Source organism: Dysidea avara, chromosome 3, assembly GCF_963678975.1.
Source record: "Dysidea avara chromosome 3, odDysAvar1.4, whole genome shotgun sequence".
Taxonomy (NCBI): Eukaryota; Metazoa; Porifera; class Demospongiae; order Dictyoceratida; family Dysideidae; genus Dysidea; species Dysidea avara.
Genome location: NC_089274.1, coordinates 29989867 through 30012173, shown reverse-complemented (window position 1 = coordinate 30012173; position 22307 = coordinate 29989867). Strand labels below are relative to the sequence as shown.

The 22307-nt window shown below is 39.5% G+C and overlaps 1 protein-coding gene across 2 annotated transcripts in view; it reads right to left on the bottom strand.

Moving 5' to 3' along the window:
- The window catches only part of LOC136250647 (sun domain-containing protein 1-like), a 40329-nt gene that overhangs the window by 14478 nt on the left and 3544 nt on the right, over window positions 1–22307 (bottom strand). Inside the window, exons 3-13 of one of the 2 annotated variants that reach the window (XM_066042873.1) lie at window positions 22143–22166; window positions 21981–22067; window positions 21786–21906; window positions 21589–21649; window positions 21447–21519; window positions 9883–10013; window positions 9708–9800; window positions 9317–9547; window positions 8196–8297; window positions 6433–6510; window positions 6057–6091 (exon numbers count right to left, since the gene is read on the bottom strand). In XM_066042873.1, coding sequence (XP_065898945.1) covers window positions 6057–6091; window positions 6433–6510; window positions 8196–8297; window positions 9317–9547; window positions 9708–9800; window positions 9883–10013; window positions 21447–21519; window positions 21589–21649; window positions 21786–21906; window positions 21981–22067; window positions 22143–22166 — 1036 coding nt within the window. The remainder of the gene's footprint in view (window positions 1–6056; window positions 6092–6432; window positions 6511–8195; window positions 8298–9316; window positions 9548–9707; window positions 9801–9882; window positions 10014–21446; window positions 21520–21588; window positions 21650–21785; window positions 21907–21980; window positions 22068–22142; window positions 22167–22307) is intronic. The other variant, XM_066042874.1, reaches the window with a different exon arrangement.

The window sequence follows — 22307 nt, the reverse complement described above, 5'->3', positions numbered from 1 at the left end:
CTCCTCATTATCTTCCTTCACCGCGGATACCGGGCACAATGTGGCCCGACGAGATGGATCTGATCCAGCCACTGGATGACGACGACTCTCCAGAAGCTGACGTGATGTTGTCGAAGTTAACCAAGGTACTGAGGAGTTCCTGAAGTGAAGCTTCGTGTCCATGAAGAACCCGCAGAGGCTCCAGGTCAGGAACGACTTCGCGCTACCGAAGGTAGCAGTTATAAAGACGCCTTCTCTCGACACGGTGATGGGCTCCCTGCTCCAAGTCGACGAAGTTGAATGATTGGAGCCTATCCCGCATTCAGGCCCTCACGCTGGACGCGATGGCAACTTTGACGGAGATAATGGAACTCTTCCACTCCCAGGCAGAGGAAATCTCCTCTGAACATATTGCTAAGGCAGTGGAGTCTGCTATTACTTTACTGGGCAATGCCTCCTCCCAGATGTCTGCTCTGCGACAGACTTGTGTGCTCCAGGAATACAACCAGGATCTGGTGGTGTGGGCCCAGCAACGGGAGGAAAAGTTCATTGAGGCTGCTCCAGCACTGTTTGGGCAGAGTTTTCCCAAAGATGTCACGGAGTACCTGGACCAGGTGGCTTCCCTGAAGAAAGCCAAGGCAACAGCAGCCAACCCGCCACCATCATCATCATTGGGTTTTCGGAAGGCTTACTCCCACTGGCCATCCAACAGATCAGCATACCGGCACACCCAGAAGCAGCGCCCGGCACCCTACTACCCTCAAGTGCATCCACCAGCAGAAGAAGACACCGAAATGACAATCATTGACAAACAATTCAATGAATGTATCTGTATGTCATGCAAACAGTACAGTAAATGCACATGTATGCCATGCTTTAAAGCCATTAACTACAAACCCTACATTACTGAAAGCTATGGGGATGGGGTTTGTGGTCCCACCAAAGGCAAAGGAGCCCTTTATGGTGGCAGGGAGACTGGTTTCCTTTATAGACACCTGGAAGTAGAGGTGGGCGATAGCAAATATTTCACAAGATGATCGATAGTAATGAAAATGTCATGATAAACGATTTGTATCACGATAGTATCTAAATGACAGATCAGTAGTTAGCTGCTTGTACAATTGAGAATTCTGTGAACAAACTTGCTATTTATACACATTGTTTACACCTAATCATTGCTCCTTTCTTGTGAAAAGACAAGAATATGGTTCATGAATAGAACTATTTAGTAGTCATTTAGAAGTGTTACATCCATCACGATAGTGCAGAGGCTAAATATCACGATACGATTTGAAAATTTACATCTCGATACTCAATTTTTTTACTATTGCTAAGCTCTACCTGGAAGGTGTTGAGTACCTGGAAGGTGTTGACAAAGGACACTTGGGTATTGAATGCTATAGAAGGATATCAAATACCCCTTGTTGGGATTCCCACCCAACTTCAAACACCCCAAGAAGGGGTGTTCTCCCAAGAGCACAAAGCTCTATTACTGGAGGAGATACAGGAACTCCTACACAAAGGAGCAGTTATCCCACAATCCGGAAATGCAACTGGTTTCATTTCCACCCTCTTCCTAGTACCGAAGAGGAATGGTCAGATGAGACCAGTGACCAACCTGAAACGGTTGAATCATTGGGTGGAGACTCCCCATTTCAAGATGAAGGGAATTCCTACCCTTCGGGATCTGCTGCGCCCAGGGGACTGGATGGTACAAGTGGACTTGAAGGATGCCTACTTCACCATCCCCATCCAACAGGACCACCAACAGTACCTGAGGTTCATGGCGGACGGGACTTGCTACCAGTTCACCTGCCTGCCATTCGGCCTGTCTTGTGCCCCATGGACCTTCGCCAAGGTGATGCAGCTATTGATGACCCTGCTGGGGTCATGGGGTATCAGGATAATCATTTATATCGACGACATGTTGATGCCGATTTCAAAGAGGAGGCTACCCAACACTATAAGTCACTAAGTCCTTGAAATTAGGTTAGGTAATCCTAAGGCTGAAGCACAAGTTGCTGTCAGACCTTCAGTGCTGGTCACTGTAAAGCACTAATAACAACAATAACAATAACACCTGGAAGTACTTGTGTTCCTCCTAGAAGCCCTAGGATTCATCATAAACCAGGAGAAATCACTCCTATCCCCAGTCCAGGATATAGAATTTTTAGGACTGATGGTGGGCTCTCTGGGCATCCAACTCAAGCTTCCTGGCGAGGAACTGCATCAGATCCGCAAGGAGGCAACTCATCTGCTGACCTGCAAGGTTGTATCTGCTCTTCAACTCTCCCAGTTCATAGGGAAGTTGAATGCAGCCTCACAAGCCATTCAAGTGGCCCCCTTGTTCTACTGTGCTCTACAGGCCAACTTACAAGAAGCCCTGGCACTGGGGAACCAGGACTACAATCAGATGCTGCCTCTCAGGCCAGAAGCCCAGGAGGAGTTGAGTTGGTGGCAGCATCACCTGACCCAATGGAACAGGAGGACCACTCTTCGGAGATCAGTACAGATAGTGGTCCAGTCAGATACTTCCCTCTCAGGATGGGGAGCAATGTGCAACGGGGTGAGCACTGGAGGCTTATGGTCCCCACAAGAATAATTACTGCACATCAACTGCCTAGAATTGTTGGCAGCAGATCTGGCTTTGAAGTCATTTCTGAAAGAGCAGCACAGGGTAGCAGTCTTGCTGCAACAAGACAACTCCACAGCTATGGCATACGTCAACAATCTGGGGGGGACAATCTCCCCAGCGCTCACAGCCTTGGCAAGAACACTGTGGCTTTGGGCCTTGGAGAGGGACATCATAATTACAGCCCAACACATTCCAGGTGTGTCCAACACTGTAGCAGACTGTGAGTCCAGGACAGAGAGGACTGGATGTTGGCACCTCAAGTATTCCAGAAGATCAACAATATTCTGGGGCCCCTATAGATCGACTTGTTTGCATCATGGCTGACTTACCAGTTGCCATGGTTCTTCAGTTGGAGGCCAGACCCCCAAGCAGCAGCAGTGGCTGCTTTTCAACAGGACTGGAGTCAGTTGAGGGAGTATGCCAACCCCTAGTGGTGCCTGGTGGGACGAGTACTGAGCAAGGTGAAATCCCAACAGGCTCAGGTAGTTCTGGTAGCCCCAGTGTGGAGGGCCCAGACATAGTACTCTGTCCTACTAAGGATGTTGAGGGATTACCCTCGGCTTCTCTCCCCTCAGGAAGCCCAAATGTTGAGGGGGGAACAACTGAGACAATCGGAGGTCACCCCACAACTAACCGTCTGGCCTGTCTCCAGGCGAAGTTCTGAAGACAGCAGCTGCCTTTCTACAGAGGCTTCAAGCCTCATGCTCCTGGAGGTCAAAGTCCTCACAAACATGGCTCCTTGTTTAACAAATGGATACACTGGTGTGGTGAACGCCATAGAAATCCCATTTCTAGGTCTATAGCAGATGTGGCTAATTTCCTGGCCCATTTATTTCAGGAGGGATACCAATCACGTTCACTGAATTTCTCCATGTCAGCCATTTCATCAGTTCATGATCCGGTGGATGGGGTGGAAGTCGGTAGACACCCCACGATCAGTAGGCTCTTGAAAGGAGCTTTTCATTCCAGGCCCCCCCTTCCTAGATACGCCTCTACATGGAATGTACAGATTGTATTACAGTATGTAGAGGGTTTGGGTCCTTTGGATACCTTGCCCCTCAAACAGTTGACATTTAAACTCACAATACTAATGTGCCTCACCAGACCATCACGCTCTGCAGATTTAGCTTTCTCCAGTTGTACAGATGCCAGCATAAACCCGAAGGAGTTGTTTTCTTACTGTCAGCATTGGCCAAACAGTCATCGCAAGGCAGAGTATTGCAGGAGTTCTTTTTTCCGTCTTTCCCCCACAACAGATGGAGAGACACATACACACTACACCACACACTGATGTTGTGTCTCCATGTCCAGTAGAGACTCTTCGTCATTATAAACAAGCCACAGCTCCTCTAAGGCCTAGGATACTAGCAAGTTGCTTGTGGCTATTGTCAAGCCACATAAGCCCGTCGCTTCATGTACTATTGCTTGTTAGCTACGAGAAACACTGAAGCTGGCAGGTATTGATGTATCAATCTTTGCAGGCCACTCAACTAGAGGAGCATCTACATCAGTAACTGCAGGAGCTGGTATTACTACTACCGATATTATGAAAGCTGCAGACTGGAGCACTGAATCGGTTTTCAGAAGACACTATTATCGTCCGTCTCATGATGTTTCCTTTGATAGAGCAGTACTATCTACTTCATCTCCCGGTGAGACCTAACCTTGTAGTAGAGTACATTAACTGTCTTATTTGGGAATGAGATGGGCTCAACTTCACCTTGTTGAAGCTACAAACAACACCATTGATATGTGAGATATAATTGAAATGAAATATAATTGCCAAATAGCTCAGACCACGGAGTGATTGCATGCTATTTGGGATTATATGAAGAAGGCGAAGTCGAGCATGTCAATGGTCCCACCCACCCTAGCCCAGCCAAATGGGTTCACTAATCCAAAGGTCGAAGGTGTGAAGCGTGGTGGGTACTTATAAGACTTGTCCATGCGCATGTGTGGAGTAGCACGTGGAACGCATGCCCATGTATTAGTAACTACTAACAGCTGGTAATTATAGGAAACTAGGTCAAACACCAATGTTGACATGTGATACTGAGCCTTCTGAAATATAATCCCAAATAGCAGCATGCAATTACTTCGTCATCTGAGCCATTTGGCAATTATAGCACCATATGCACTTCAATTTTGTGGCAGGTAAATACACTCCTCAAGGAAAGTGTCAATCAGAAAATTAATCACTTGAGTAAGTAAGGTTTCATTAAACTCTTGCCAGAGATAAAAGGAAAGGGTAGGAGCTGAGAGAAGATACTCACTGGAACCAAAAAGGCACATCTCTTAAGATATTATCAAGTGAACAAAGTTTTGCTCACCTGGGTGCGGAAAGACAAACAAATATACAAACATACTGTACAAACATACTGTACACACATACATACAAACACACACACTTTTCGGAAAATTTCAGTAACCAGGCGCCTGCCCACAGCCAGTCTTTGGCTGGATGTGGGTGTTCGCCTGGTTTAAAAAAGGTCATGGATGTGAAGAAAGACACAGGAAGGAAAGTTATGTACTGTAGTTTTATCCACTTGTATTTTGCTCTAGGGAAAAAAAAGAAAGAAAAGAAAGATGAACAAAATGGCATATTTCAGAAGTTTAAAAAAAGTTTTATTCTTTCCTTTTGACATATTTTTAGTGGACCCAAACTTCTTCCAACTCAACTTCTAAGGCTTCTTTTGTGGTTGGGAGAGCTCCCCAAGGTGGTGTTTAGGTGTGTGTTCTAGTAGAATTTGGCCAAAAACATAGGCAATCTCTATATACTGAGGAGTGTATCCTACTCTCATATACCCCTGTAAAGGGCTGATTGTGACATTTGATATAATGACAAGGTATTGTGATCTGTGACGGATGTGCTGCCATAAAAGTACAAGAATCGTTAGTACTGTGCCACACCCATGACACTCAGGATAGCTGTATTCGCAAATGTTCAATCAATCACATCATTAATTAATTATACAAAGAGAAATGGGCGAACTGGGGATTGTTGTCAGGGGTTAATCTAGGGGGGGGGGGCGGGGGGGGCACAGGCCCCCTCTGGGTTAGCTATTGCCCCCCCTAGGTTTATACCTAAAGCCTTGAGAAATGGAAAGGTTTAATTGATCCCAAAGTTGTATAATCCAATGGTCAATATTCAATGGCATCACAGTAAAATTTCACCAAAATTGAGTATATTTACACCTAAATTTTCAAAATTTTCCTGGGGGAGCATGCCCCCAGACCCCCCTAGAATCCGAAGCGACTTACTTCGCCCCCTCTAGGTTAATATTCTGGGTTGAGCCCTGGTTGTTATAACTTCATGATATGCCCTTCTACAGGGGTACTGTTTATAAGTGTAGGATACTCTTCTCAGTATGTATATTCTTGCACTCCTCATCATGCAGAACGTTTCCACACAATGTACACATGCAGTAATATACACACATACCTTTCAGACAGTAAATCAGTAATATTCTTTAGTTCCTATTACACAAAACAAATGCAGAACGTACATAACACTTGGTTGAAATAATATGTACAGCTATAGTCATTAGTGATTAAAAGCACCACCATATGTATCCATGTCATTTGAGTAGTGATTAAAAGCACCACCATATGTATCCATGTCATTTGAGTACATAACTATATAAGTTATGCTTCTGTTATTCTGTATTCCGTGTTTACAAATCCCCCTCAGTCAAGCATATACAGTATTTTCTGAATCACACCAATGTTCTTATCATCGCATTGCAGTATAATATGCATACACACTACACTGTTATACACACTACACTGTTATACACACTACACTGTTATGTATGTACCTGTACACTTTTCTCTATACCAACTACATTCTCATCCAGGTCTTGTGTAACATTAGTCAACTTTTCTAACTTGGTAGCCTTGAAAACAATAACAAAAGACAAGACTAAAAATGTCCATCATTCTACACATTATTTAACCACAATAGTGAAATACAAGAAAAAACCTCTTTGGAAAGCCCCGTATCCTTCCAACTCAAAACAATCATCTGGTGGTTCTTTGCAACAAGTGTAGGTCCATTAGTACGCATCAAGTGAAAAGGAAACAGTAATCATATTTGGCTAAAAGAAATTTCCCACTACAGGTCAATGTTTCTTTACATTCTCTTCACCAGTTAACATACAATATACTGTATGCTGTATACGCTTTTCCAACCATGCACACTCTAATCCAGAATACCATTACAAGCTGGTATTACTTGCTACACCAATAAGACTTTCACTATTACTACCACACCACCTTGATAAAATTGTTACCAAGAATGTCAACGGGAGAAAATAAGCACCAGTGTCAGATTACAAAGGTTTCAATGTCGCTACGGCAATTGAACACTTAATACTGGTCACTTTTCTGATGGGTCTGGCAATTCAACAGGTGTTTTCTTATTAGTAAAAGAATTTCACTTCCCTTAACCCACATAGGCCAGAAAAGTGGATTAGATTTTTAAAAAACAATAAATATGCACAATACTTTTCCCAATTTACAAATGTGACCTAGTCTGTCTTATCGCCAACATGGATGTGTTGTTTGTAGTTGCTACGGTTACTGCTATATCCAACATGCATGTTTCTAGGGCTGTACCGATATCACATTTTATATCCGATACCGATATCAATTTATTGTCTATTTCCGATACAGGTCTATTTCCGATACAGGTTTTCTAATGAACCAATATCATATACACAGCCGATACTTCAAAGCCAAACTGATATGCATTACAGTATAACAGAGTACGTAGCATGATCACCATGGCTGTATTAAATTACTACAATTACTATGCTTTTCAGCAGTCTAATCCTTTCATTCATTGACTGTTCACAAAAGGTTTTTATCCAAACTTGTCTATTTTGTCAGTGCTATTAAAGAACAAACCACTAAAAAAACAAAAAAAAGTGGTGCAAGAAAACCCTCAGAAAATGAAAAAAAACAACAAAAAAAACTCAACCAACCTGGGATTTGAACCCAAACCATCTCTTACTAGGTACAGTAACAGTAGAAAGTTAGAGCGTAGAACTTCAGAGTTTTACCATTGGACAACTCCGTCACTTTATCCAATACCACACTTTTTATGGTACTTAAACTACTTTTAATAGTGCATATAACTCGAGTGAAATATCTTTATTGTAGACTTGCAATTGATACTTGTAATATGTGACCAAGTAAGACAAAATCAGTCTAGTAGCTGGAAAATACATGTGTTTGCTTACTATTGTGTATCTCCATTTCTGTGTGATCTATAACAATTTTGTAAGTTTTGGGAAAATCTCCATAAATTTCTACATGAGTGGTGAAAATGTAAATACTTATCATGTCCACATGAAAAGTTCTTGAATTTCAAACTGTGAAATTATGGTCAAAATTTGATGGGCTATAAGACTGATTTTGTCAGACCGGGTCACATATCGGTATCGATACTGATATAATATTGGTATCTGTACAATCCTACTTGTTTCACTAAACATGCATGAAAGGTGCATGTAGCATGGGCACCATATTCTGAGCATGTAATTAAGCTAGCTACTGTAGCTAGTGCCAATTACCATACCATTTGTTCATGTTTTTCATGCGATTCCAATGCATTATCATCTATAACATCAGACAACTCTTCCTTGGTTTGGTTGAGTATTTGGTGCAGTGAATCTTTGACCTGAAAATGCACACACAAAACAATAGACATCATCTACCTTATAGTTGCAAAGGAAATCAAACTATCATCGTGTTTATAATAACTATAAGTACAAGGAAATTTGATTAGAGACTAAAAGTAATGCAAACATTGAAGCTTGGCTACAACTGCAGATGTTTTACAGTTCAATCTATAACCTTTATTTCTATGATCCCTAATCAAACTTGTCTTTTCTTACTTATTTGTGACTGATGTCACATTAAAAGAAAGGATGGCACCAGACACATTGCGCAGTTCGACACTCTCCCTCTCCATTATATACTCTTGCTATTATCACACAGTCCTAGCCTATCCATTGTTGAGTTATGCTTGGCTGGAGACATTGGTTAGTCAGTCAGTACAATTTCAAAATTTCATAGAAATTTGTTGTAAGGGCTTAGGGTTGCTCTGAAGATGTTTATGGGCTTGGCTGGGCCTAACCAATACTGCCAAATAGTTATAAGGAAAGTTGAGGCTGTTCATTACGTTATATTGTTGGGCAAGAGCACCAAACCACTGATTCTTAATATACAGTACTATTGTACTGTATGATAATGACATTGTCAACTGTAGAAAGCCTTCTAGAACACCAACACATCCTTCTCAACGGTGTCTCCATGCAGTGTCTTTTTTAAGAAGAAGAACAGCACAGGTGTTATGCAATCATGTACATCACTATGATGATGATCACATCACTTTAACGCGGGTGTTCAAAAGGCATTACTTGGGGTTTAACTAATTTGCATATTGCTTATATTGTAAGGCTGGTTTCTGATCAATAATTTTGTGAGAAAGCTCTAATATACATGTACAGTACCACTGTACTGCAACTATAGTGGAGCTCAGATGAACTGAATGCTCTACAGAGTAATTAGGCATTCTATCAGAACTTTCTTCTGCCACACACAACTCTATGTTATGCGGTGAGGTTTGGATAACAGAGGATCAAATGTACAGTACTTGCTGAATACGTATAGTCAGGCAGGCTCACAACAACATACCTTATTTAACATGTCTTGTTGATGTTGAATTATTCCATGGTGAGTGCGATTCATATCCTCCAACTGTGTTTGATAGTGTTTGGTAAGATTTACAGTGACATTTCCTTCAGACCACGATATGTTTCTGACCACTCCAAGTTGCAACTGAGAAACTAAGATGGCAAAACTTCCATTCAGTTGATTTCCAATTTCTCTTATCGTATTATCCAGTGACTGATTCATTGCATATAGCTGTAAAGTGATGCATACATGTATTGTACTAGACATCAAAGCAAAGTACTAAACATACAATTATAAGCTAGTAAGTGAGATAAATTGTACCTTAAGGATGAGCTTGGCTAAATATACCTTTGCTGTAGTTTATATTGTGAATTAAATAATATTTACTCACCTTTTCTAGTAGAGTTCTGTTCATTGCTTCAACTTGACTAGTTCCATTAGACAGAATTACTTGCTGCACTTCTAATATTTCTACTGCAACAAGCTGAAATGTAAACCAACATCAAAGTACCACTCTTGCATATAATAGTTGTACAGCAAATGAGCCTAATTAATAATGTACATACATTTCTGAAGTAATTATCATTCTTCAAGTAATTTAGTTGCAATGCCACTTCCTTTCTTAACATTTCTTTTACAGTAGCTATGGAAATATCTCCTGTTCCAGAACTCACAGGTTCCTCTCTTAGTGAAACTCCTACAAGCAAATATGGAAGATACTGTACTATTATTGAAATTAATAGAACATGTAAGCTATACCAAACCTGGGTCCAATACTATTTTATTACTATACCTGTATTTAAACATAGATCAAGACCTACGGTAGTGAGTCACACAACCAAGAAAGTAAAAAAAAACACACGCCTCATCTTTTGACACTTTTATTGTTGTAATAACTACGTGTTGTCATGTTACCATTCTTCCTAAACCACAATCGAAATCTGTCAGTACACAAGGAGTATCATGTGATGGATTTTAATGCAGTATATGATAGTTGGATACTCTCTCTTCTGTTATTTAGTCTTGATGATGCTGAGTTGAAAAGTTGTCGTATATGTCTATGAGCTGAGGTGTTAAGAAGGGTAACATCGCAAGAGAATTTGGAAAATTGCTACACAGAATGCTCACAGTAGCGGCTTGCACTTGTTTATTTTTTGTTTTGCTGCATTTATGGAGGAGTGGTGAAATGAAAGGTGTTGGATATGCAAATGAAATTTGCTGAGATATTAGTACTTTGTCCAGTTCTAAGTTTTGCCCTATGCTGACTCTGTAAACTGTATGCTTTGGTTTAAGCCAGCATTAAACTTATCTGCTGCAGAGAAGACAGCTAATGTCCGCCTTACAAGCAGTCAGTGCACCATTTAAATCGGCAAAAAAAATAAAAATGCCAAAAGCCTAGGCAGGAAGATTTAATGCAGGACCCCCCTTCAAGAGCCAGATTGCAGTACATGTCTCCACTTAACACAAAAGTATGCTTAGTATCAGAGGACGAATAGCATTTGTAAGCTGGTATTTGGGTCCCGACAGCACTGAATACAGCTGTGCAGGCAAGAACAAAGAGTGATGGGGAGAGGCCAAGATATTACAACAAAGTATGTTTTTGAGGCTGAACTATGCCAGAGAAACCAGAGAAACGCGGTGTCTCACTTGTGTCACTTGTAGTTGTAGGCTGGGAGCCTATATTTAGATGATTGGGCTTAATTTATAGCTTGCAATGAACAAATGTAATATGTAATAATATTACTAGTTACAGCCAGAGATTACAAAGATTTTCCAATTCAGTAATGTGTAATATGTAACTAGTTACTATTTTTCTGGGAGTAATATGTAACACATTACATTGTATAGAATTAACTAGTAATATGTAACGAGTTGCATTTTTTAGAGTAGCGAACCCAACTCTGGTCGTGTGTGTTTTGCAGCTTACTGTAAATGTATAAAAATCAAAAGGAGGCACAAAAGCATTTAGTCTGGATGGAAACCAATTGCAGATTTATACGTAGATGTGTGATCTGGCTAGAACATATATATTTGAGTACAGGGATTAGAAACGAGCATGTGCCCTGAAACACTCCGCCTCTGGTGAATTCATGAATCCAAAGTGGTGTATTCTGCTCTGGACATCTTGTTAATTTCACTCCTCCAATGTTTTCATAGTCACGAAATACCATGTCGTAATCTTGTGTGATAATTGAAAATGTCAGTGCCGATAATTGAATACTGCCAATAATTGGGAGTTTACGCTACAATAAACTTTTTTTGCCACGTGCCAAAATATAAAAAACCACTATCAATAATATTTGTGTCCTTAAAGGGAGTTTTGTATAAGCACCCACTAAGATTGTTAAGCGCCCCCTCTACTTGTATGATCACGGAGTAAATTGGTGCATATGTGTCAGTTAATTTTATATATATGTATAGGATTCATCACGCGCGGTATTAGTAGACCATGGCGAGGTATGTTGGATGTGGTGTACATGCTACTCATTTATATTACCATTTTTAGAATTACAATGCTAGGAATATTGTTTATATTTAAAACGTCAAAATCTTTAAAATTAAAACTGCAAGTTATGAAAAGTGATCAAGAAATGGCTACTCTTCAATGGAAGTGAAAATAGATTCAAAGGAAATTCAAAGGCTTTTGAGACGGAAAAGGTACTTCCTACCAGATGGAAAGATCAAGAAATTGTGTGCCATTGGAAAATATATTATTTTAGTTTATGATTTTGACAAAAAAATACCATGTAGTTCTGCTACATCTGGTGATTTTACTGATGCAGATTTTCCTGATGATCCAATAAATATTGATTGGAGCAATCTAAATATAAAACAAAACTTGGCTTGGTCATTTTTTTCTCTTTAATATTCCACAAGATGAGCAAGAACGCATGAGCTGCCTTTATTCAACCACAAAAGCATATGTCAAGGAAAAGAAGATTCCAGCTATGGTGGACTTGGTTAATCCATTACGACAAAAAATTTTGCATTGCCAGTTCAGTGGTGGGGGAGATCTGTTAATCAAAACTGATTTCTTGTGCCATTGTTCAAGACAAGATTGAAGATGGAGGAATGTCACCGATTGATCCAGGAACTGCCATACAACATTTGGGAATAGAGACGAAGAAAGGGGATCGTAACTTGGAAGATCTTAAATGACAGCTATTTGCCAACATGATGATGGCATCTGTTTCACACTTTATTGATACTTTGAAAAGTTACAAAGAAAAGGAAATTATTAATTTAAAACAAATTACTGGATATGGTATACCATATACAGGTTCTGGAGTTGTTTGGTTTTTGTATACCTCCAATAGTTGTTATTCTTGTGCTTAAGGTTGAATGGTTAGCTAGTTGGTTGGATAACTAGCTCAATGTTATTGTTCTTCTTTTTCTCTAGCTATGCATGTCAATGCTGGCATCAACCACTGGGGTGGGATTACTACAGCTCACTTGTCATCCATGGAGTAGTGTTGGATTTTTCATGGAATATTTGAGGATCAGGTGAGCTCATGTGTAATTACAGATTGTTTGTTCTTGTTATCATTCCGTGATGAGGGGTTATACTGTTATCAGTGCTGTTGGTAGAGTAGGTGTCTGGTCTCCTTGTCCCTTTCTATTCAGTTGAGACCTTGTGGGTAGACACATTTTAGTCTGTTTATCCATAAATTCTAATGTTAGATCTATTCGTTGCTGGGGTCTATCTCACGTATTATTTGTACTCTCATGTTGTGTTTACATTCTCCTTTTCTGGTATTTGTGTTGTCAGTACAAAATGGGTCAGATTGTTCAGTGATTTGTTGTCCCAATTTTGTTAGTTGTGTGTTTGTATTGAGGATGTATATGATAATGCATATCAATTTGATGTGTGTTTGTATTTAATTTGTTGTAGTGCTCATTGATGAGCCGGTGGAGTGGTGTTTACACACATGTTGGAGGTCTTCAGAGACTGACTTGTCCATACTGTGGATAATTTTCATACAGTTGTTTTTGTATCCGTGCATTAGTTTTGTAATGCACGGCAAGACACTTGAAATTTATCAAATGTATATCTTCTATAGTTTCTATTATTTATTGGAGCTGAATTGTGTTGTAGTGTAATATGGGTGGCATTGACCAGAGATACAATTGGCTGGGTGCAGGGAGTAGGGGCTCCTGTTTGGGGAACTTACAACTTGGCAACCGTCAATCGGTGTGATTGACTTGTGGAGCAGCGTGGAGTATTTTATGACAATCTCTGAATGTTTACAAGTACTAGGCAAGCTCGTATTGTAAGTCTTGTGGTGAGTTTTTGCCACCATCAAACATTTTAATCTCAGTTGACACGATTTTTGTCTACTTGTTGTGTTGATGGTAAGTTTACTTTCGACTGGCAAACAATGCCACAATAACCCTGAAGTAACATAGTTTTGCATGGGTTACTTCATTTTATTATTCCACTTGGTTAATGCCCTTTGGCAGTCTCATCTCGATTCCTTAAAATACTACTCCATGATTTATTCATTTCAACACAAACGCTGTTATGCGAGAAGGATCTTTCAATGGTACTGTGCAAAACTTCATAGTATTGAGAAGACTTCAGCAATATATTTTCCCAGTGGAACTAGACTTCTGGTCTTCGTAACAGGTAGACAAAAAATGGAGGTACCCATTGATGATCGAAATCTAAAATGGCGGTAAAACCACCCAAGACAATTAAACAGCAGAAGCCAAATGCATTAAAACACTCGTATATCAACTACAATACCACAAGGTGGTTGAAATCAACTGTTAAGATGACCAAACCACAAACTGTAATCCTGTTCACATGGATTAATCAATACCGAGAAGTGCTTCAACTGCAATCAATGGCGGATATACACGGCACGCTCGGTTGCTTATCCCTCTCTCGAAAATCTATGGCTGGAGTCAGCAATGGATAGACAAAAAATGGTGCCATTATCGAAAGAAGCACATTGCTTGATGCTATCCCCTTGATGGATATCATGAGTAGATAAGAAGCATGGATTCCCAGGTCTTGTAGAACATCTCCAAAGGATACCAATATGGTTAATGTCTCTCCTTGATGAAGGTAAGGTAAAGTTATGCAAGTCTATAATGAAAATTCTATTATGTTTACTTCATAGATGCCAAGTATCCCCATATATCTGCAACACAAAAGTCATTTCTGTCAAGGTAAAGTGATTATAAATTATGTTTCTTGCAAGGGTTTGTTGTGCATGTGAAGTTGCTTTTACATTCACACAACAATATTTATTTTAATTGTATTTATCATATTACACTCTACCTGTTTGTCTATTGTGATATAGCATGGAATCTGCTTTGGATAGAAGTCTACGAGCCTTTTGACGCTATCCAAGTTATTACACAACTTCAAGTACAGCACATCCTATAAAGCAATGTACCACTGACTGCTTTAGTTATACAGATGAACACTTAAGAGTTGTTCATAATATGGTTGAAGTTAACCTGCTAACTTGCTTTGTAGCAGATAAGAATACCAGTATATGAGTATATGACAAACTTTCCAAACAAAAATACTAAAAATATTCATAATAGCAGCTTTAGTAAAAATGTCGACGTTTGGGAACTTTGACACTAGTGCTTGCTTGAAACATTTGAAGATGATCTTTTCTGCTCTTCTAAAGTTTTTCATGTGCAGCCTGGAAAGGTACAGAAGTAATCCTACATTCAAGTTATCCCCTTTCTGCTTCAGACTACAAAACTAACAAGTTGAACTACAGTGTCAGTTTCCTACAACAAAGGGAGAAACGTCTTGTCTGGAAAATACATAAATCCACTGTCATGACAGCCAATGCAAGGTATCAAGGTCTACTTGTTTTATCTTTACAGTTTATTGTTTGCAATAGTTATCCTGTTTGTCATCTGAACAGCTTTCAATCAGTGAAGCAAATCGCAAATTGCAGCACTTCCAAAACTGTAGTATAAGTCATCCGTATCTGCTTCTGTTGTCAATGAACTGGAACAGACATCTGCCTTTTGCAATGTATTCTGGAAGTTAGTAGAGTGCTCAAGTAAGAATTCATAAATTGCTGAAGACACTAGCATCATCACTTAGTTACTTTCAGGCACAGGGACACTGCTTAGCTTATAGCCAGCTACATGTTTGGGAGTACTAGGCAACTGTTTCAGTTCAACTTCCGATATTGAATGTTGCCAGCTTAAAAGAAAAGCATTGCAGTGGCCATACTATTGAAACTGAAACCATATGAATGGATCTGGGCTTTTCTTACACTCTGTGTAAAGTGCAGCAAAGCAATAAAGATGGAATACAATGATCTCACAATACACAAAAAAATTGGAATTTTCAACTAGAGTAGGGACCATAGTGCATTGATAAAAAGTACTGAAACAAGCTGGAGTAGTGCACGATATTAAATCACAGTAAAACAATAGGTATTCACTGTAAAAAAAATTCAAGAAAACACGACAATTGTACTCATTAGTAACAATTCTTCTCAACATGGGATACTCTAATAGTCACTCAGTTAACTACGTACTCTAATACAGCAGTTAAGCACTCAATAGAGCAGTGAAAACTACTTTAATACAGTTGTTAAGCACTCTTAAATATCAGGTTCACATGCATTTGTAAGTCACCATTCATTCAAGTACAAAATGGATCAGGTCTGATTTTCTAGACTCCCAAGAATGACTATGTTTGTCTACTGTGCACCTTTCATTACCAAATTTGCCATTTCATCCACTTCATCACCTGTTTCAAAGGCTCCAACTTTGGGAGTGAGACTTACCAGTGTATATTGGTGATGATGGAAATGAGTCCTTCAGCGACAAGTGTGTATGTGCTTTAATTCATCCTTACATGTATATTATAACAAATTTCATGGCATTGTATAAGCATAATTGTGCTAGTTATATTGAAAGTATTTCTATACAGTTCTATCACTGATTAGACACATATCACTAGCTAAATGTAAACAATTGCAACTTCTGTATGTAAACTACATTTTAATTGAGGTGATCAATATATTATGATTACCATAGGCTCACATGGTATGCAACAGTGAATGTTGCTTGTGCATTCCATGAAAGTAAAAGCAACAGAAAGAGCTGATATCTAAAGTGGCCAAGAATGAATGTTAGTATATACAACTAACTGTAACTGGACCCTTATCATTGTCAATGATTTGTGTTCTATATTCAGTCTTGCTGCATTCCTAATTTAATTCTAATTGGATAGTAATTTGGCTGCCTTTTCCCACTATATTAACTATACTAGCTGCGGTACCTGCCCTTTGTGCAGGTTGAGCTAAATGATTGATATAATATTGTGCCTGCCCTTCAAATACCATACATGCATTGCTACAGAAGCAAACTACACTCTAGTGTACATGTCTGTGATCCATTTAGCTCACCAGCTGTAACACTGACACTATTGATGCAGCAGGCATTCAAGTTCATGTATAATATTTCTGACATTGACACATACATGTTGTAAAAACAAACAGCAAGTATACATATGTGATATATATGTGGAGTTGGTTTGTGCGTCCATATAATTGATCAGTTGAATGCACAGTGAAGTTGAATTAAAGTTGCCAGCTGATCATGTTCTCAGGGCTAGACTAAAGGTGGGCCTGCAAATACCCATGGTTTACCAGTGTTACCCATCTGCTGTGCCCAAGTGCGAACTATAAATTCCATCCCACTCACTTGGAAGTTTATTATGTACAGTAACTCCAGTTTCTCGGTTCATTCGTAGCCTCGACCACTCCCGTTTGTCTTTGGTCCACTCAAATCTGTATTCCTATCCCATTCAGTTCAGGCCTGTGTTGTTCGTACTCCAGTTAGATTTTATAAAATGGACGTCACTCCAGGCAGAGATGCCTCACTGTTACTCTTCTACTTTGTTGTGATACACCTATTTACCATTCAAGCACAGAAACTCGCTTTTCCTTCATCGTGTCTTGTTTAGAATGGTACAATTCCAGCTTCTCGGTTCACTCGTAGCCTTGACCACTCCAATTTGTCTTTGGCTCAATCAAAGCTTATTCCTATCCCATTCAGTTCAGGCCTGCACTTTTCGTACTCACAGTTCATATTCCAGGAGTCCATAGATATCACTCCTCTTCAGTTGTGAGTTTTGTTTGGCATGGATTTTGTAAAGTAGAAGTCACTCCAGACAGAGTTGCCTCACTGTTACTCTTCTATTTTGCTGTGATACACCTATTTACCTTTTAGAAGCACAGAAACTTGCTTTCCTTCATTGCGCATTGTGTGGAATTGCTCAACTCCAGTTTCACGGCTCACTTGTAGCCTCGACCACTCCCGTTTGTCTTTGGCTCACTCAAAGCTGTATTCCTATCCCTTTCAGTTCAGGCCTGCACTGTTCGTACTCCAGAGCTCAAAGTTATCACTCCTCTCCAGTAGCGAGTTTGTGTTGTTTAGCATGTATTTTGTAAAAAGATGTCACTCTAGGCAGAGATGCCTCACTGTTACTCTTCTACTTTGCCTATTTACCATTCTGGAAGCACAGAAATTCACTTTCCTTCATTGCACATTGTTTAGAATTGTTCAACACGTCACACGCGTCTGATGTCATTACTATTGACATAGCAACGGGATTTCAAGGTAAGCGTGTTTCCGTAAATTCACGTTATATTATACTTCGACTTTCCTGTCTGTTTGCTTTCTTGCTGAATTGTAAGGTTAGTTCATTAGTTGTAGACATGAATTCCACCATTGATAAACAATTTGGGGTAAAGAGTAGGCTTGTAGAGTTTGAAATTAATTGCTGACAAAAATTGGGCGTGGCACGCCTCAGAAAATATTCAAGACTTATTCCATAGTGACACTATAGCGGTAGAATTCGCCATGTAACTACCACCAAAGAGTGTGTATTATAACACAGACCAACAGCGTAGGGCTGCAATTGCCATTCCATGGAGTGGGAAGCAGCTGTGCTCCAAATACCTGTTTAGAAAATTGCGGTGATGGCAATTTTTCAGCGCTATAGGGACATGCTAGAAATTTCTATTAATAAACTCCTTGGTGCCAGCTTGATGGCGATTAATATGCAGCAAATCCGAGGTCAATCGGTGCTACCGTTCGGGAGTTAGCTGGACTACGGATAGACAGACAGCATTTCAGTTTTATATAGTAGATAGAAAAAGGCACCCAAATTACGTACTAGCCAATCGGAATTAATACAGAATGCAGCAAGAGTGCATGTAGAACACAAGTCAGTGTGATAAGTGTCCAATAGAGGTTATATCTATTTGAAGTCCCACTAAACGTTTTCTGCATAATTACAGAATGCGTGAAGCAAGAGTGAGTTACAAGCTAAAGAACACTAGTGAAAATAAGAAAGCTGTGGTGTATTTGTTACATTATTCGTTAGTGTTGCACCGGTATGGAATTTTAGCCGATATTCCGATAACCGATTTATAAGAATACATTGATGCCGATATCACTAGCCGATCCGATGATACATAAATAATAATAAAAAAAAACACTTTAATAACTTTTCATAAACATTACAAACTCACAAACAATATGTGTTGTTACAGTTACTCTGGTAGAAAGGTATTAGAATCACTGATAGTTCTTTACACAATGTAAACTACAGGGTAAGTTGCTTGTAAGTAGTACCAACTAGAACAAAGTTGTTTTGCATGAACAATAGCTCCTCTGATAATTCTGGCATAATCCTGTTTCGTTTTTCATCATGTAGGTCTCCTGCAGCAGAAAACAGTCGCTCGAACGGCACTGAAGTGGCAGGTGCAGACAGGAATTGTCGGGCTAGTTTTGAAAGAATTGGAAATTCTTGACAATGCTGTGACCACCACATAAAAGGGTCACCTGTTTTGAAATCTATTAAAGGCACACTTAAGTACCTATCCACTTCACTAATAGATGTGGGCAGGTCTTCACTGCTATCAGCAACAATTTCAGAAAATACATCTAACAGAATGCTACTTTTTAGTGGGAAAACTCTCTTAGGACTTGTTGGTCCCTCCATTTCAGTGTTACCTTGCAAACCAGTGTCAAGCTTGGACATTTCTTCCAATAAAATTTCTTTAATTGTTGCTTTAACAATATTACTTGAAAAGAATTTGTCCTTAAACCTAGGGTCAAGGAAAGTAGCAAGAGATAACTGCTTGTTTTCTTCAATTCTGTTAAAACATAGTTTAAGCGAATGAAGCAGTTCTCTTTTCATAGTGCGAATGCCACTGTCATCAGTGTTTTTTTCAAGTGCTCTGGTAAGTATATGTATGTACGGTATGACGATGGAAATAGTTGCAAGGTCTGCAGATATAGACCTAGTGATCTCTTCCACAGGAGATAAAATTTCAATAACTCTTTTCATGACATCCAACTGGTGAGATGAAAGCTGTTGAACACTGCTATTTTCAGTAGCATATGCTGCTAATGCCATCTTTTGCTCTTGGACTGATGTCAAAATGTAAAAAGTGGAATTCCATGTTGCTTGGACATCCTGCTTCAATTTATGTTGTGGAATATTGAGGCTTTCTTGAATTCTTTTCAAATTGTGAGAAGCAACAGACGAGCGGTGAAAATTCCCAACTATACTCTTGCATATTGCAATGATATCTTTCACTATTTTCTGAGATAGTAAGTCATCATTGATTGCTAACTGACGAGAATGGCAAAACACCCAAAATGTGGTAGAGAAGCATCACGCATGGCTTTAGCCATATTACTGGCAGTGTCAGTGATCACTAAATGCACCCTCTGCAATGCTATTTCCCATTTTTCCAGCATGCTGAGTACCTGAGCAGCGATGTACTATCCAGTGTGGGCTTCAGTGAGGCATTGGGCATTCAAAACAGCAGAAACTCGCTTGAACTGGCTATCAATCCAATGGGATGTAAGGCTAAGTAATGCCGTATCATTCACACTTGAACTCCACGCATCCATTGTAAAGCTCAAGTAACTTTCATCATCACAACTGTTGATCAGCCTCACAACTTCCTCTTTCATTCCAGAGTATATTTTTGGAATAATCGTTTCAGTAAAATATTTCCTACTGGGGCACTGGTAGTGTGGTTCTAGCAACTTCAAGACTTGCCTGAATCCCTACCATTGAAATTGGCTGGCAGTCAATCACTACCATCTCACCTATTTTTCGGTGTACTCGTTGTGCCCTCTGGTCGTTGATATCCCAGCTCTTACTTTGGTCTTGCACTTTACTTAAAGAAAGTTGTTGTTGTAGTTCCCATTTTCTTGTTTCCATTGGCTGCTTTGGCTCCTTTTCTGTTTTCCTTTCCAGGTATTTTGAGTGGATTTCCGGGTGTCTTTTTACTAAATGGTTTACAAGGTTAGTAGTAGTATAAGACTTTGTCGTAGAGCCACCTCTGGGAACTTTCGCTTCACACTCATCACAAATAGCAAACTTGCTGTCCTCATCAACAGTAAAGAATTCCCAAATAACTGATGTTTTTCTTCCCAAATCACGGCTAGGGATTACTGCATTGCTAGGGTTGCTTGTGCTCGACCTTGTGCTTTCCGCCATTTTCAGGTGACAATCAATCGGTTGTGGCGCTTGCATAAATCACGTGTAGTTATATCGTATCGGCTAGTGTTGTGTCTTTTGATCCGATACCGTTAAGTATAATTTAAGCCGATATATGGTTTAACCGATAGCCGATCCGATTATCGGTGCAACACTATTATTCGTTGCTTAGTAATATCTTGAAGAAACAGGGCCATTAAACTCCAGCTGCTTGTTGGCTTGTACGGCAGAGTTAACTCAGCCCCACTCTTCCATTGGTTATTAATATAAGTAACTCATTCAATGTAGTGATTTCCCCCAAGTCTTTCTTCAATTGTGCACAATTACAAAAAAAAGTATCTCACATGGGTACCATTGATTATTGCCTCAAAAATATGACGTCTAGTAACCATTACTAACCAAAATGATGTAAACAGATAACCTCTATATTAAAACCTTTGCTAGCTGTATTAACATTCATTCTTGGCTCCTCAGCTCTCCTTGAGTTGTAAGTTACATAAATGTGCTCTTCTTTATACTTTATATAGCCAAACTGTCTTTTTTTTTGCATGGAGGATATGTAATTCAACAATCACAAAGGACACTGAACCACAAATAGCACACAGCACTCACCGCACAGTAGACAAACAAGTGGCAAAGCTGCAACAGCCAGCAACAATAGGTAGCAAAATGATGCAAATGAACGCTGGTTATAAAGAAGTAGACATGCATGACTATAACTACAAGGCAATACATGTTATATTCATCCACATACCTGACGAATATCAGAAACTCTTTGATAAAACAAAAGTAGAGGATTCACTAGGGAATAGAATCTGTGGAATACAGCAAATGCATTATTTAACAACACACATTGTGCAAAAAAACAACATGATAGGCCGGATCAAGATAAAGCAGTCACATACGTGCATTGCCTATAAATAACACCATCTGTTTAGGTACTGCACATACCTTCGAAGTAGTTCAACATCTAGGTAAAGTAAAAAAGTAGAGATAAGGTAGAAAAAACTACTAACTCTCCACAAAATCTGATCAGTCATACTCAAAACCTTGCTATGTGAAACTCCACTATCTGAAACACAACGTACACAAGTAAACTATTTTTTACACTTGCTCACATATGTACACATGTACATAAACGCATACCTGTGGTATCAGCATTTAGAGGTCTTGGTGGAGTAATGATCTTCTCTTTGTGATGTACAAAACGTTGTCTTTTGATGTACTCAACATCTACACAATAATATTATATCTGAACAACACCCCTTCAACTTTGCTAATATATAAATAAGCATTATAGCATCATACCTCTAGCATTGTCAGTATCCAACCCTAAAAAGTTTATGCATGTTTATCACTCATATACATGCAGACAAACACTATGGTAGCAAATCATCATGAGACTAATTATGACATTTATCAGGTAGAAAGCACATAGAACATCTCAGCTGATAACAATTAAACAATATAATT